This window comes from Rattus norvegicus, chromosome 5, assembly GCF_036323735.1.
Source record: "Rattus norvegicus strain BN/NHsdMcwi chromosome 5, GRCr8, whole genome shotgun sequence".
Taxonomy (NCBI): Eukaryota; Metazoa; Chordata; class Mammalia; order Rodentia; family Muridae; genus Rattus; species Rattus norvegicus.
The window spans coordinates 168170415-168184753 of NC_086023.1; the positions used below are offsets into that span (position 1 = coordinate 168170415).

The 14339-nt window shown below is 56.9% G+C and overlaps 2 protein-coding genes across 26 annotated transcripts in view; one reads left to right on the forward strand and one right to left on the reverse strand.

Moving 5' to 3' along the window:
- Chd5 (chromodomain helicase DNA binding protein 5) overlaps positions 1-11291 on the forward strand; it is a 50855-nt gene extending 39564 nt beyond the window's left edge. For 4 of the 17 annotated variants that reach the window (XM_017593639.3, XM_017593642.3, XM_017593641.3 and 1 more), the window contains exons 30-41: positions 323-467; positions 792-951; positions 1450-1532; positions 2146-2278; positions 3367-3444; positions 3889-4026; positions 4274-4382; positions 4938-5070; positions 5387-5582; positions 6347-6510; positions 6635-6749; positions 7982-11291. In XM_017593639.3, coding sequence (XP_017449128.1) covers positions 323-467; positions 792-951; positions 1450-1532; positions 2146-2278; positions 3367-3444; positions 3889-4026; positions 4274-4382; positions 4938-5070; positions 5387-5582; positions 6347-6510; positions 6635-6749; positions 7982-8133 — 1606 coding nt within the window. In that variant the 3' untranslated portion in view covers positions 8134-11291. Of the gene's footprint in view, positions 1-322; positions 472-791; positions 952-1449; positions 1533-2145; positions 2279-3366; positions 3445-3888; positions 4027-4273; positions 4383-4937; positions 5071-5386; positions 5583-6346; positions 6511-6634; positions 6750-6859; positions 6914-7981 lie in introns of those variants that run through there. The other 13 variants (XM_017593647.3, XM_063288455.1, XM_017593640.3 and 10 more) reach the window with 10 other exon arrangements.
- Positions 11292-11813: 522 nt separating this feature from the next.
- Kcnab2 (potassium voltage-gated channel subfamily A regulatory beta subunit 2) overlaps positions 11814-14339 on the reverse strand; it is an 88533-nt gene continuing 86007 nt past the window's right edge. For 8 of the 9 annotated variants that reach the window (XM_017593214.3, XM_039109386.2, XM_063287270.1 and 5 more), the window contains one exon: positions 11814-14292. In XM_017593214.3, the coding sequence (XP_017448703.1) occupies positions 14203-14292 (90 nt within the window). In that variant the 3' untranslated portion in view covers positions 11814-14202. The remainder of the gene's footprint in view (positions 14293-14339) is intronic. The other variant, NM_017304.2, reaches the window with a different exon arrangement.

Here is a 14339-nt window from a genome sequence, read left to right on the forward strand (position 1 = left end):
ATTCTCCTGGCCAGCCAAGGTTGCCCGGAGAGCTCACTGCCCTCAGATCTTGGGGGCGTGGTGTGTTGGACAAGGCTGATTTATAGAAAATACTGCCCAGCGGGTCCTCTTGCTCAAACTCTTTGGGATAGTGAGGTTGGCCATCCACAGTGAGGAGCATGAGGAGGGTCCCCAGCCAGGGAGGTTCCTCTGCTTTTCCGGGAGCCTGGCCCCAGCAGGCCTGCTTTCCAGGCATGCTGTGGTGGAGGATTCCCTGCCAGAGGTCCCTAGGGGTCCCGCCAGCCTCCCCTCACTCCCTGAGCCCCAGTACCCCCCACCCCAGAGCCTATGTATCACTCTTCATGCGCCACCTGTGTGAGCCCGGCGCAGACGGCGCGGAGACCTTTGCAGACGGCGTGCCCCGGGAGGGCCTGTCCAGGCAGCACGTACTCACGCGCATTGGGGTCATGTCGCTGGTTAGGAAGAAGGTGGGTGAGTAAGTCTCTACCAGCCTTCTGGCTGGCATGTGGCCCTGGCACTGCCTCCGGTAGGGGTCAGCCACCAAAGGACAAATGCCTACTTCAGGCCACACAGCTAGCTAGGTCTGAGACAGACCAGAGGAGCCCTGTAGGGTGACGGGTGGGAGGCTGAAGCCGGGAGGTTGGGCTCTAAGGAACGGAGACATCAGTAGAAGTTTAGGTCAGAAGGACGTCTGACCTTATTAACCTCGGGTAGGGCAGCACCCCAGACCCACGGTGCACTCGGTCTTGTGGGCTGTCTCTGAGAGGTGACCTATCCTCCTACTGCCCCAGGTGCAGGAGTTTGAACATGTCAACGGCAAGTACAGCACCCCAGACCTGGTCCCCGAGGGGCCCGAGGGCAAGAAGCCAGGCGAGGTCATCTCCTCGGACCCCAACACACCCGTGCCTGCCAGCCCTGCACAGCTCCCACCGGCTCCGCTGGGCCTGCCAGGTCTGGGCTTAGGGAGAGCCTGGGAGAGCTTTAGGTCAGGGGAGGTGGACCAAGGCCTCTGTGGATACACAGTGTAAGGGTCCCCTGCCCCAAACAACTTGTCAGGCTTTTCCTTTAGCGACAGCTTTGAGATTGTACTCACATATGTGCCACGCAATGTGCCTTTCCAAAACTTCTGGCTCATTGGATCCCACTGAACATTCCCATCACCCCAAAAAGAAATCCAACCCTGGGCCATGCTCCCTCTCCTGCTTCCAGTGAGCGACTGAGATGCTGGGCTTACTTCAGCCTGACAGTGCCCGCTGTGGCCTCACCAGCCAGGCCAAGGTCCTACAAGGGTTGGAAGCCTGGCCTGGAGGCTTGCTCATCACTCCTGAACATGTCTCCCATTGTGGAGCACCGACGAGGCCAGACCTCTCTCTCACCTGAACTCTGTTCCCCACCCTGCTCCCTTGTCCCCTCTACACCCATGTGTCTCACCTTTTCCCCTTGGTACAGCAGACAAAATGGAAGCCCAGCTGGGCTACACGGACGAGAAGGAGTCAGGCACACAGAAGCCAAAGAAGTCCCTGGAAATCCAGGTATGGAGATCACTGGTGGCTGGGCCTGTGTGTGGGTGGAACTTGTCAGGTCCAGATGGGTACAGCCCTGGCCTTCCTGGTTCCCAGTTCTGGTCGCTGGGTGTCTTAGTCAGGGTTTCTATTCCTGCACAAACATCATGACCAAGAAGCAAGTTGGGGAGGAAAGGGTTTATTCAGCTTACACTTCCACATTGCTGTTCATCACCAAAGGAAGTCAGGAGTGGAACTCACACAGGTCAGGAAGCAGGAGCTGATGCAGAGGCCATGGAGGCATGTTACTTACTGGCTCGCTTCCCCTGGCTTGCTCAGCTTGCTCTCTTATAGAACCCAGGACTACTAGCCCAGGGATGGTGCCACCCACCATGGGCCCTCCCTCCTACACTTAATCATTAGTTGAGAAAAATGCCTTACAGCTGGATGTCATGGAGGCATTTCCTCAACTGAGGCTCCTTTCTCTGTGATAACTCCAGCTTGTGTCAAGTTGACTCACAAAACCAGCCAGTACTTGGGCCTGGGGGACTAGGGCAGGGAGCAAGTAGAGACATCTGGGGTTGAGGGCTCCCAGCCCTGCGTGTATTCCCAGGTCCTGCAGCTTCCTTGCTTGTCCTTCCAGGCCCTGCCAACTGCCCTGGACAGAGTAGAGGCTGAAGACAAACATCAGAGCTCAGACAGCAAGGACAGAGCTCGGGAGGAGAGGATGGAGGAGGTGGAGAAGGCTCAGGGCTCTCCGGAGCAGCCACTGAAAGGTAGGGCTTTCTCGGAGCAGTCCATGTCCTCTGCAGCCCTGGGCAAGTGAGGGAACCACAGTGCAGGCTGTTCCCTCACTTGGGTGCGGGCTGCGTCCCACCGTCCGCTAGTGGAAGGGCCAAAGGGTCTCTATAAACACTCTAATCCTGTCCTGTAAAGTTTGGGGTCCTTGGGTTATGGCTCGATGACAAGGTTCTTGTTTGAAAGCAGGGGTCCGCCCACCCGATACTGTCAAACTTGTCTTCTGGCTTAACTCGACTGGTGTTTGTAAATGCCTTTTGAGTACCGGAAAAAGACCTCTATCTGGGTGTGAGGTTCTTAATACCCACTTCAGATCATCAGGGCGAGCTTGTTAATTATACCGCTAAGGTCTTGTTTTAATCTACTTGATGGCGTTTGCCGAGATCGGTCACTCCTTGAGAAAATCTATGTTACAATCTCGCTGCGACTGCAGGGCTGCACCAGACTGTGTGGTTAGCTGAATATCTGTTTTGGCGTTTAGCATCTTTCTCCCGAAGAACCCTCCCTCTTGATAGATCTGGTTTTCAAGTTCACTTTGGGAGGTCGGGAGATGGCTCTCTTTGTAAAACAAAAGAAATCTCAACCCCAAGCCAACCCCTCCCCCAACAACCAACCAACCCCCAAATACAGAGCAAGCCCGTAAAGTCCAGGGCTGAGGACACAGGGAGACAGGAGGCCTGGGGCTTGCTGGCCAGTCTAGCCAAATCCAGGCTTAACAGGGCTGTCTCAAGAGCACAAGTAGGATGATAATTAAGGGTGACACAAGTGTCCCTCTCTGGCCTTCACAGTTACAGACACGCACCCTTTCCACGTGCACACACAATGTCACGTGTGCACACAATGTCTCGTGCACACATCTATTTTGACTGAAGCGTGGGTTCTTTTGGTCTAAGGTGTATTTGGCAGACCTGGACTGAAGGTGCTTCTCTATGGAGGCTTGCAGAGAGGCCAGCCTGCCCTCCCAGGGTGCTCTCTAGGCTGTGCCTGTTGGAGTCAGTGTAACAATTCTGATGGAGAGGGGGGTCCCTCTCTGCCCACGAGCCCCACTTCCTTGTTTTGTTTGCAGAGGAAACACTACCGGACAAGGAACCTGTCCCAGACAAGCTGGAGCTAAGCCTGAGTCACAGCAACGATTTCAGGCCAGGTGGGGGCTTCTTCCTGTGCCCTGCCTCATGCCCTCTGGTCAGCCACCTGGGTGCTGTCTGGGGAGTCCTGATTGAAGCCAGAGGGCAGGAGCCTGGACTTGCAAGTTCCTCCTATCAGGGTGACTCTTGCCAGGAGACAGATTCTTCCTGCCCCTCTCCCCACCCCTCCCATCACCCCAGTCATCCTCGGAGGGGGGCGAGCCGGTCACAGACATCTGTGGCTCAGTTTCTTTGCTCTGGTCAGATTTGAATTCTCCCTTCATGGTGTTCTGAGCGTCTCCCGTGTTTGGGGAGGGGTGCCAGGGCCTGGAACCTGCCTCCCCGCTCAGAATGGAAGGGGGTAGGGCCGCTCTCCCTTTCTAAGGGCCCAGGTGCGAGCACACTGCGTCCCATGCTGGACAGGGCTTTGAGCTGGTGAGCATGGCCTGTCCTCTCCCCCACAGATGACCCCAAGGCCGAGGAGAAGGAGCCCACAGAGACCCAGCAAAACGGCGACAGAGAGGAAGACGAGGAGGGCAAGAAAGAAGACAAGAACGGGAAATTCAAGTTCATGTTCAACATTGCAGATGGTGGTTTCACAGGTACGGAGGTGGGAGAGTGGACCGGGGGACTGGGCTGTTGGTCCCACGTCCTCACTGCGGCTCCCAGGAGTCTGGGCCGATGGTAATTTTATTATGGGCTGTGAGGGTTTGATGATGGTTCCTCACATGCTCCTCTTAGCAATCCTGGAGCAGTAGGCCTCTGATGGCCGGTGTTGAGCAAGCCCGTGTGTAAGCCAGGGGTTGGGGGGAGGATCTCCAGTCTGCCTACCTAAGCCCCTCTCTTCAGAGCTGCACACGCTGTGGCAGAATGAGGAACGGGCAGCTGTGTCCTCGGGGAAAATCTACGAAATCTGGCACCGTCGCCATGACTACTGGCTGCTGGCAGGCATTGTGACGTATCCTTGCTCAGTCAGACTGGGAGGACTCTGGTCGGTTTCTCTGGCTCTAGTGGACCCACAGGCTCTGGGAGGACCTTCCTTTATCTCCCAGCTTCTGGTGACTTCCCAAAAGCTTGACGCTCCTTGGTAGGCCTCCTTGTCTCTCTGTCACATTCTGTTGTCATCTGGCCATCTGACTGCGTCATGCCCCAAGCCCCAAATCCCCTTTCCTGACGCAGCTGTCGGATTTAGGAGCCCTCCCCCCAGCTCCTTTTTTGATCACATCTGGATAAGGTCATTAGGTTTTGGAGGCCGGGACTTACACGGGTCCATGTTGGGTGCGGGAATGGGATCACCGCTCGGGGACCTCCGTGCCCCCGTCTGGCACCTGTCAGAGCCTGCTGTGTCATTGACGTCTTTATTGCCAGCTGCTTGCTTATCTTGGGGCTGAGGCTGTAACTTGCCTGGGTGTTCTGCACAGACGGCAAGCTGGGACCCAGTTGCTCCCACCTCACCCTTCCCGTCGAATCCCTCGTTCCTGTGACGAGCTTCGCCCTTAACTGCACCCCTCAGGCATGGCTATGCCCGCTGGCAGGACATTCAGAATGACCCGAGGTACATGATCCTAAATGAGCCTTTCAAGTCTGAGGTTCATAAGGGTAACTACCTGGAGATGAAGAATAAGTTCTTGGCCCGTCGGTTCAAGGTAGGCCTTCAAGGATGTTAGTCCCCTCACCCATCCCTGTACCGAGACCTGGGCCAGACTCTCCTCTGAGGAGACAGCCAACCCATGTGGGCAAGGCTCCAGTGTGTGGGCATTCCCCACTGCTCAGGGGATGCGGTTGGAGAACTCGGTTTGCAGAACATTCCTAGGGCCAGTAGATTACGGGGAGAGGGATGGTAGGAGGGGAGCCTTCTCTTGCAGCCCAGAGCCTCAGCTTCAGTGGGTGCCAGTGGGGGAGGGGCACGGTGGCTCTGTGGGAGGAGGGGCCAGGCCAGTGCTGTCGCCTCCACACCCCCAGCTGCTGGAGCAGGCGCTGGTGATCGAGGAGCAGCTCCGGAGGGCAGCGTACCTCAACATGACCCAGGATCCCAACCACCCAGCCATGGCGCTCAATGCTCGCCTGGCAGAGGTGGAGTGCCTTGCCGAGAGCCACCAGCACCTATCCAAGGAGTCCCTTGCCGGGAACAAGCCCGCCAACGCTGTCCTGCACAAGGGTGAGTGAGCCCGCTCCCTGCTCTATCGGGGAGCACCTCCAATCTTGCCCAGGGAGCATGCTTGGCCTAGATTGGAGGTGTTGATAGGGTGAGGGTGAGGCTGCCGGGACCAGGTCTAGTGTCTCATTTCACCTACAGGGCAATGTGGTCATCCCTTTTAAGTCCTTCAAAGAGATGCCAATAAGGAGGGGGCAGGCTGCACAGGGCAAGGGGGGCGCAGAGGTATGGGAGATTGGAGGGCTCACCAATGCTCACATTGCTACCCTGTGTAGGCATGAATGAGTCCTGTGCCTGCAGTAATAAATCTTAAGCTTCACCATCTTGGGGCAAGGGCGCTGGAATTTAGGAAGGGGGACAATTTGCTCAGAGTATCCTTTGTGGCTTACCTCCGATCTCTGCCTTTCTGGTCTGGGGGCTCCCAGCTCATTGGGGGCAGGGCACACCCCAGAAGTGGGATGTCTAACACTTTGCTCACACATGAAGGTCTGGCTATGTTTTGTGTTCCCAGGGACCTAGTGAGCAGAGAGGGTCAAGGGTCCAGAGCTTTTTTCTGTCAGGAGGGGCGGCTGGACGAGTATTTCTTGCAAACCTTGTTTCTCCAATTGTCAATCTTGGGCTTCCCAGGCTCTAGAGAGCCTGGTGAGGAACATCCCACGGTGTCCACTTTCGGGGGCGTGCCGTGCCGCTTGTCTCGGCCACTCCCTGTATGGCAGCTGTGGAGGGCAGACCCAAGCCCTCCATTCTCAGGCCTTCCCACCCTGCAGTCCTGAACCAGCTGGAAGAGCTGCTGAGTGATATGAAAGCAGATGTGACACGCTTGCCCTCCATGTTATCACGCATCCCCCCGGTGGCCGCCCGTCTGCAGATGTCGGAACGCAGCATCCTGAGTCGCCTGACCAACCGCGCCGGTGACCCTACCATCCAGCAGGTCAGGTCTGGCCTGCACACCGCATCGCGGGCCTGAGACCCCCCGGGTCACGTGGGTGGGCGCCCCTGGGTGGGGGCTGGGCGATGTTCTGGTTGTCACCTGTAAAGCTGGTCCTTGCCTCCAGGGCGCTTTCGGCTCCTCTCAGATGTACAACAACAGCTTTGGGCCCAACTTCCGGGGCCCCGGACCGGGAGGGATTGTCAACTACAACCAGATGCCCCTGGGGCCCTATGTGACTGGTAGGTCCCCATCCGCTTCCGGGCAGCATGCACACAGCGCCCCTTTGGGGCCCAGCCTGCCCGATGCTGGGGATACCAGGCAAGCCCATGCTCTGATCTCTCCTTGGCAGACATCTAGCCATCCTCGTGACTTCCCCCTGTTTCAGCGTTCCTTTCCAGCTGAGGTGAGGGTGCTTGCTGGCCACCCCACTGTCCCATACGCTCCAGCGTGTCCTGTCTGTGCATTCATTGATTCGTGCCTCTGAGCCTTGGAGACTTTTGCATCACATTCTAGCTTAGACTTAGTCATGGCTTCATGTGTGCGTGCGTGTGTACGTGTGTGTGTGTGTGTGTGTGTGTTCACACTTGTGGGCATCTGTATGTGTCATTGGCCCTGTGTGGTCATGACTTTGCATGTATGTGTGTGTGTGAGTGCGTGTGTGCATGTATATGTATGTGTGTGTTTGCATGTGGACATCTGTATGTGCAGAGGTGTTCTTGGCCATGTGTCATTGGCCTTATGTGGTCATGGCTTTGTGCGCGCGTGCGCGCGTGGGTGTGTGTGTGTATGTGTGTATGTGTGTGTATGTGTATATATGTGTGTGTGTGTGTGTGTGTGTGTGTATGTGCATATGGACATCTGTGTGTACACATGTGTCCATGGCCATGTGTCATTGGCCCCATGTGGTCATGGCTTTGCGTGTGTGTGTGTGTGTGTGGTGTGTGTGTGTGTGTATGTGTATGTATGTGTGTGTGCATGTGGACATCTGTGTGTGCACCTATGTTCCTGGCCATGTGTCATTGGTCCCATCGGTCACTGCTCCTAGCCTGGAGCCCTGTCCTGCCTCCACTGTCCTGCATGATGGTTGTCCCCAAGGATAGTTGCTGCTTGTCTCATACCCACATTCTCTGTTCAGGACTAGGGGGAGGGAGTGCCTGAGGGCTTGAGTGTGTTAATGGCTTTGGGAGTAGAGAAGGGTGCCGTTCAGAGAAGTCACTAGTCCTGCTGGCTCTCCCTAAGACCTGTCTGTTCCTGTACAGTAGATTCCAGGCCAGAGGCTTCCAGGCTGGGCCTGCTGGATGCTGGGACTCCAGCACTTGGGTGCAGCACATCAAGCCCAAAGGCCCGTGGCTAGGGGATCTTAACTCTGGGACTCCCTCTGGCCATAACTGTGGCCAGTGTGGACAGACAGCCGGGTGCCTGCGGATACCTGGCCACCCAATCTCATAACCCACTGGTTTGCCTTTTGCAGCCAAGCCACCTGCCCCACGGGAGAGAAAAGCTACAGCCTTTTTAGGAGTTGGTGCCGTGTCGGGGTACAAAAGGGAAAACAAGCAATTCTATCACACGGAGGACAGGCCCAGGCTGGCTGTGCAAGAGTCCAGAAGTGCCACCTCATCGTAGCTGAAGTGTTCTTCCACACAGCATCCCATCGGACAGCCACGCCCGGCAAGGTCCCAGCACCATTTCCAGAGTGACTTACTTAGAGGAGATTCCATTTACCTGTATTTTTTTTTTTTTTTTTGCACTTTCCTACTGAAGATGAGAACATGTTTGTCTTGATAAAAAGTTGGATGACGTGTGGAAGATTCAGATTCACGACGCTCCTGTCTGTCACCGGCTCCAGACCTCAAGGGGAAGCTCAGCTCTTTGGAGGCCCTTGGTGCTGCTGCTCTATGGACTCACTGCGGGGCTGGGGAGAAATGCAGCATCCAGTGTTCTGGAAACCCTTAGTATGTCCCCCCCCCAGCCCCTTGACTGCACCCGTGTGACTACCCTTCCGCTCCAGCCCCCTGCCTGCCTGCTTGGGACCCTAGTGCTAGCGGGGGAGGGGATCAGGTCTGGAGAGTGGCTGCTGACGTCGAGCTTGGGAGACCACCAGGTACATTGCATTTCCTGGCAGGAGCATGTTATCTCAAGGGCTTTGGAATCTCTCTCTCCCAGGGGACGGGTGGTGGCGGCAGCGATGATGTGTGTCAGGTTGAAGCGAGGGTATCTGTGCGGGTAGAGCAGACCGAGACCTCCTGCAGGGGTTTCTGGACATTTTCTGTCTGCAGGGGGGTGGTTGTAGACAGGTGCTAGCTGGTGTCTCAGAGAAGGGTGGGTGTTTGTTGTGTGGCCCTGGGAGATATGTCCCACTCCCCGCGGCATGGACTTCCATGCCGTGTGCTGAGCATCCTGGGCCACAGATGCCAACAGCGCCCCCCGGAGGCTGAATTTATCTCTTTCGTGTCGGTCCTAGAGAGGTCTTGGCGAGGGCGACTTCTGCATGAAGTAGGGGCCACAGGGGCCTTTGCTGGTTCTCAGAGGGTATGGAGACAGCTGTGCTTGGAGGTGGGGCTGGACCGATGGCTTCTTTACATCTTCCTAGCTGGAGCCTTCAAGACTTCCGGTCTCATTTCCTGCGGGGAAGGCTTAGAGTACCAGGACCATCTTCCCGTGTGTGTCACTGTTGGCACGCCAGCTTGTCTTGCTCCACCCCAGCCTGTGGCACCATGCAATGCTTCATGCTGGGGTGTAGGTGGGGTAGAGCCTCCCGGGCTCCAGGCTTGTGTGTGACCTCCTCACGGGCCCTGGCTCAACCTGGAGATATCCTGGGGTTCAGTATATCCTGACGATGAGGAAAGGGCTTGTGGAGAGAAGCCAGCTGGGTCTGAGGGAGCTTGGAAGGGGTCGGATTCTCTCTGGAAAGGAGTCGTGTGTATGCAGCATCTCTGGGCCTACGAAGAATGGAGGCAGGTCTCCATGGCTTGTTTTGAGGACACTTGGGCAGGCGGCTGGCCTTGCTTAGCTCAGATGTGCACATTTGTTCCTCCTCTGCTCCTGGAGGGCTGGACCCCCACGGCTTCTTCTACTGTGGCACTCGAGTGTCTACTATCCAAATCTTAAGGCCAGCAACTGGCCACACACTGTGGGTAGGCAGAGGGGGAGGAGGGGACTCTGGTCGCAGACAGGACCTCTGTAGGCCTGAATGCGTTATGGTGGCTGACCCCGCTTACTAAGAAGGGCTTGTCCTCTGTGTGGCAGTGTCTTCTCTAGCTCACTCCTCCACCCAGGGTCTCTGTGCTAATCCCACTGGGCAAGATGGTCAGCCCTGTTGGCCTCGTTCACAACTCTGCGTCCTCCTTCAGCAGTGACATCCTGAGACTTGGGCCTTCAGGTTCACGCAGGACAGAATAGGGTCTGTGTCTCTGACTAGACTTCAGGGGTTCCTCCCTTCCCTGAGTCTTGCTTTGTCTGTCCATCTCTGCTTTTTCCTAGGATATACACACCCTCTGTGGCCTTCTCTCCGCAGCCTCCTTGACCTGAGCCCGCTGCTGGCCTGGGAGGGTCTGTGTTCCCTGTGGCCAGCTGTCAAGGGTAGACTGCCCAGGCAGCTGAGGAGAGGACAAAGCCCTTCAGAGTGTTCTCATCTTGGCCCTTGAGCTGTCTCCTGCTAGAGAATAGTGGGGGTGGAGGTGGCATCTTGAGGTGGTTCTAGTTTTGCTGCTGGTAGAATTGGGTCCTCGTGCCCGAGCTGTCAGAGCCACAGCGGACATTTCCGGCTACTTTGGCTTACTATCAGGTTTCTGTGGACCGTATGGGGTGGCTCTCAGGTGACATAGGGAGTTTGGGGTCAGAGTTACAACATCTGAGGGTACCCTTCACGAACTCCTGCTGTGAACTACTTAACTCCACTCCCTTCCCCCAGGGCCACCTGTCAGTCAGGGCTCCCTCCCCCACCCTCTGGGAGCTCCCTAACCCATGTGGGTTGCTGGCTCAGTGACACGGGCAACCCATCTAAATCTTGAGTCCTGCAGGGGGAACGCTGAGGGTGGGCTAGGGGGACAGCGATCTTTGCCGTCCAACAGAGCAGGTGAGAGTTGATGCTTGGAGCTTTTAGTGCGCGCCAAGGAAGGGGGTTGGAGACCTAGGCTGATCTCCTCCCTCAGCTTCACTGTCTTGGCCTACCCACAAGGGTGGACAGTCGCCCCCCACGGCGCTCCTACACAGAACACAGCAAGGAAGAGGAGGCCCACCCGCCCGATTTATATACCCGGAAGTTTACAGGTTGTGGTGTGTCAGCCCAAAGTCTTTGGTGTCCTTGTGTTTATGGAAATTTTCCCTCTTAATTTTCAGATTTTTTTTTTAAAAGAAAAAAAAACGAAAGTATTTTTTTAGGTACGACTACCCGGAAAGGGCCTGTTGGGTGTGTGTGTATGTCCTGAACTCTCCACATAGCCACATAGGGACCAGAGCTCTTCCACCTGACCTGGAGAGGAGGGAGGGCCCCCTCTGCGGCCTGCCAGGGTCAAGCTAGACTGCAGGCAGTTCCCTTCCTTCCCCGGGCCACGCTGGCATCTGTCCCACCCTTGCCCAATCCAGCACACCCTGGTGAAGTCAGAGTAGGTGCTTGGCGCCAGCTGGGAGCATCCCAGCAGGGGTCCCAAGGGCACACATGGGAGCCCCTCTGAAGGCCGTCCTGAGGGAGGCGGGACGGACTAGCCAGTGTTATCTCCACTCGTATTCTCTGTGTATGTTTTGGTTTCTGTGTTTTAATAAACCCTTTGGGAAGGGACGGACTTGCTGTAGTTCTTAGCCTCAATGACTCAGGACGGGGATGGAGTGAGTGGCTGGGAAGGCGAGGGTCCTTTCTCAAACCTTCTACATTTACGATTTGTACCCACGGCTCACAGGGAAGGAGGGGAAACCTCAAGTAGCAGTGTTGCTGGAGGGCGTGCCTCCTAATGGTGACCCCAGACACGACGACGAAGTGACCCAGGTGCTTTGCCAAACCCACCAACCGGGGAACAGCAGCCGGCTGGTCCTTCCCAGCCATCGGCCCTGGGCCTTTGGAAGCCTCAGCAGAGTTGTGTTGGTGGGCCACGGAGTCCAGCACCTGTATCTCCCACAGGCTTCAGGGATGTCATCTGTCACCCCATTCCTGCACCCTGCACTTGCTCCCTTCCTGCCATCTTGCCCTCAGCTGTAGAGTTGGCTTTGAGGGTGGGTGGGGTGGGGAACCCAAGATCTTAGCCTCCCTGCAGTCGATGGCTTTGCCCTCCCTCCGGGGCTGTCTCTGAGGAAAGGAGAGGACGGCAACGTGGAGACCAAAGGGCTTGGGTTTTATTTGCCATTCCATAAATACGGGCCGCACCTTGGTCCGAGTCTGTCAGGAAGCTGGAGGCGTTTGCGGTCGGCCTTGGTGGGGTGCAGTTAGCGAGGAGCCACGCTCGTTAAAAAATGGGGAGAGAAAGCACGTTATGTACACGGCCAGAGCGGGCACCCAGGTGCCCTGCTGTGCCTCAGGACCCTGGGTCTGGGATGAGCAGGAGCAGGGCTCCATGTGCCAGATCCTATACATAGCCCTCCTCCTGCACCAGGCCTGACAGACTACTTCAAGAGGGTGGAGAGAGGCTGGCTTGGTCTGACCAGCAGGCAGTTGGACTAAAGGAAGGAGAGGCCATGGAGGGAGGGGCTAGCCTTAGACCCTTTGAGGGCCCGGGACAAGCTCCCATTTATAGGCTGTCTGCACTTGATCAACTTCTGTGGCCTCCCAAGTCCCTCCTCCTCCACCCCCCACCCCCACAGAAGCTTAAGATGCAAATCCCCAATGCTTCAAGAGGGGGGTGTGGAAGGAAACCTCTCAGAAACATTTGGCTAAAATGTCTTCCAGGAGGTTGTCTGCATCTGGGCTCCTGTGGGCCTTAGCCCTACGGCCTGTTTTCCTGTCTCTTGCACATGCCCAGCAGGAGGATAGCTCTGAGGTGTGGTTCACAGGCAGGCAGCGGCTCCTACTGTGGGCATCCCTGAATGCCTGGCCCACGTAGCAAGCAGGGCCAAGGCCAGCTGTGTGGACAGGTCTGGCACTTCCTGCCGGGCCACTGCAGGGCCCTGTCTGGGAAGCTGGCTGCTCTAGTCAGACATAGAAGTACCAGAGCCCAGTGGCCTCCATCCCCACACCCGCAGGGCTGCTTCTGAGGTCTCAGGGGTCAGCGCTATGAGCATTGAAGGTTTGAGAGCCCAGGGGTTACAGGGGGGTTGCGTGTGAGAGGAAGCTACTCACCCTGTCTGCTTTTCTTCCCGTCTCTACCCCATAACCCTACCCCTTACCCCAGTCCTAACCTCTGCCCAGCCTTAAGAGCGGCAGAGAGGAGCCTTGGAATAGCAGCTACAGAAGGTAGCCATGGCACTATGGTCCAGGGCTTGTGCCTGGGAGCTGGCCACGACCTGTCCAGGGCAGGAGACTTGGGTCTCCTGGGGAGCCAGCTGGGTAGGACCCTGTCCCCTAGAGCATCATAAGACCACGGGATTGGGCCTCCAGGCAGCATGCACTGCCCAAACCTGTAGGCTTCCTGGCGTCTACATCCATCTAGCTCCCACTAATAAGGGGGTGTCCATCCTTCCCACTCTCTGTCTCTCTATCCTGCCCTAGGACAGCATAAGGGTATGCAGAAAGGAATGGGTGGTCCTAGCCATTTTCCTAGGGAGAGGTCTTTTCTTACAACACGGAGACTGTTACTGGAGCTGCTGCTCCCTTGGTCCCTTGGCTCGCAATATGGAAGCCCTAGGGAGCTCTAAGTGCTTCATGTGTGCAAAGCCCATGTCGTGAGCCCACTCCCCCCCCCCCCAGCACAGCAGAGGTATCAGAGGAAGGTCTATGAGAGCAATATGGTCTTGCAAGTTTGGGCCCAGCCTGCTGCCACCTGCCTACGGTGGGGCCAGCTGCCACACTTGTCCACTAGTGTCTGTCTTGAGAGGCTTACTCCAATGGGCTCCATCCAAGCCTGCTGAGCTTCCCTGTTGGGGGCTCGGCAGTTGTATGTCACACATAGGATAGAAGATGCTGGGAAAGCCAGCTGGGATCCCTGCCCCTGCCAGCAAGGGTAAGGGAGGGGCTGAGGGCCAGCTAGGTAGTCCCAGCCAAGGCCCAGTGGGTGCGTGGGGCAGGTCAAGGCCTGGGAAGAGTGGGATCCCAGGCCAGCCCTGAACAAAGTGCCTGGTGTCCATGGAAAGAGGGAGGCCCTGCTCTAACCAGGGGCTCTGGGAGAGGGGTGCACGCCCCTCTTCTGAGACGGGTTCCTGGCAGAGAGGCCAGCCCTGGCCACTCCGAGGACTAGACCTCCACCCGGCCATGGCTTCTCGAATCTCGATGGAGGGCCACGGCTGGGGGCAAGTGTTTCTTCTTGAGGGATAAGCAGGGGTGGCAGGCTTGGGTGGGAGCCTCTGGATGTGCCCCTAATTGATGCCATCCCCTGGCACCCGTCGGGTCGCATCCAGCGAGGAAGCGGCAGGCTGCGTTGGGCGGTGACTCGAGATCAATCCCCGGTGACGAGATCAATCCCCGGTGACGTCTGGGCATGGTGTTTTCCCGTTGGGTGTGAACCACACTCTGCAATTTGGCTTTGAAACGGCAGAAGCGAGCGAACGAGAGACGAGGAGGGAACCAGGAACTGTCCGAGCTGGGGGAGCTGGGGGGGGCGGGGGGGTGACTTAGGATCTATAGTCCTTTTTGCTGTAGGGTTTATTGCCCAGAATGCTGTCGATCTCGTGGACGATGGAGGACGACAATTTTGGAAGGACCTGCACGCAAGGATAAGAGTGTAGCGCAGTCTGGCCTGAAGGAGAGG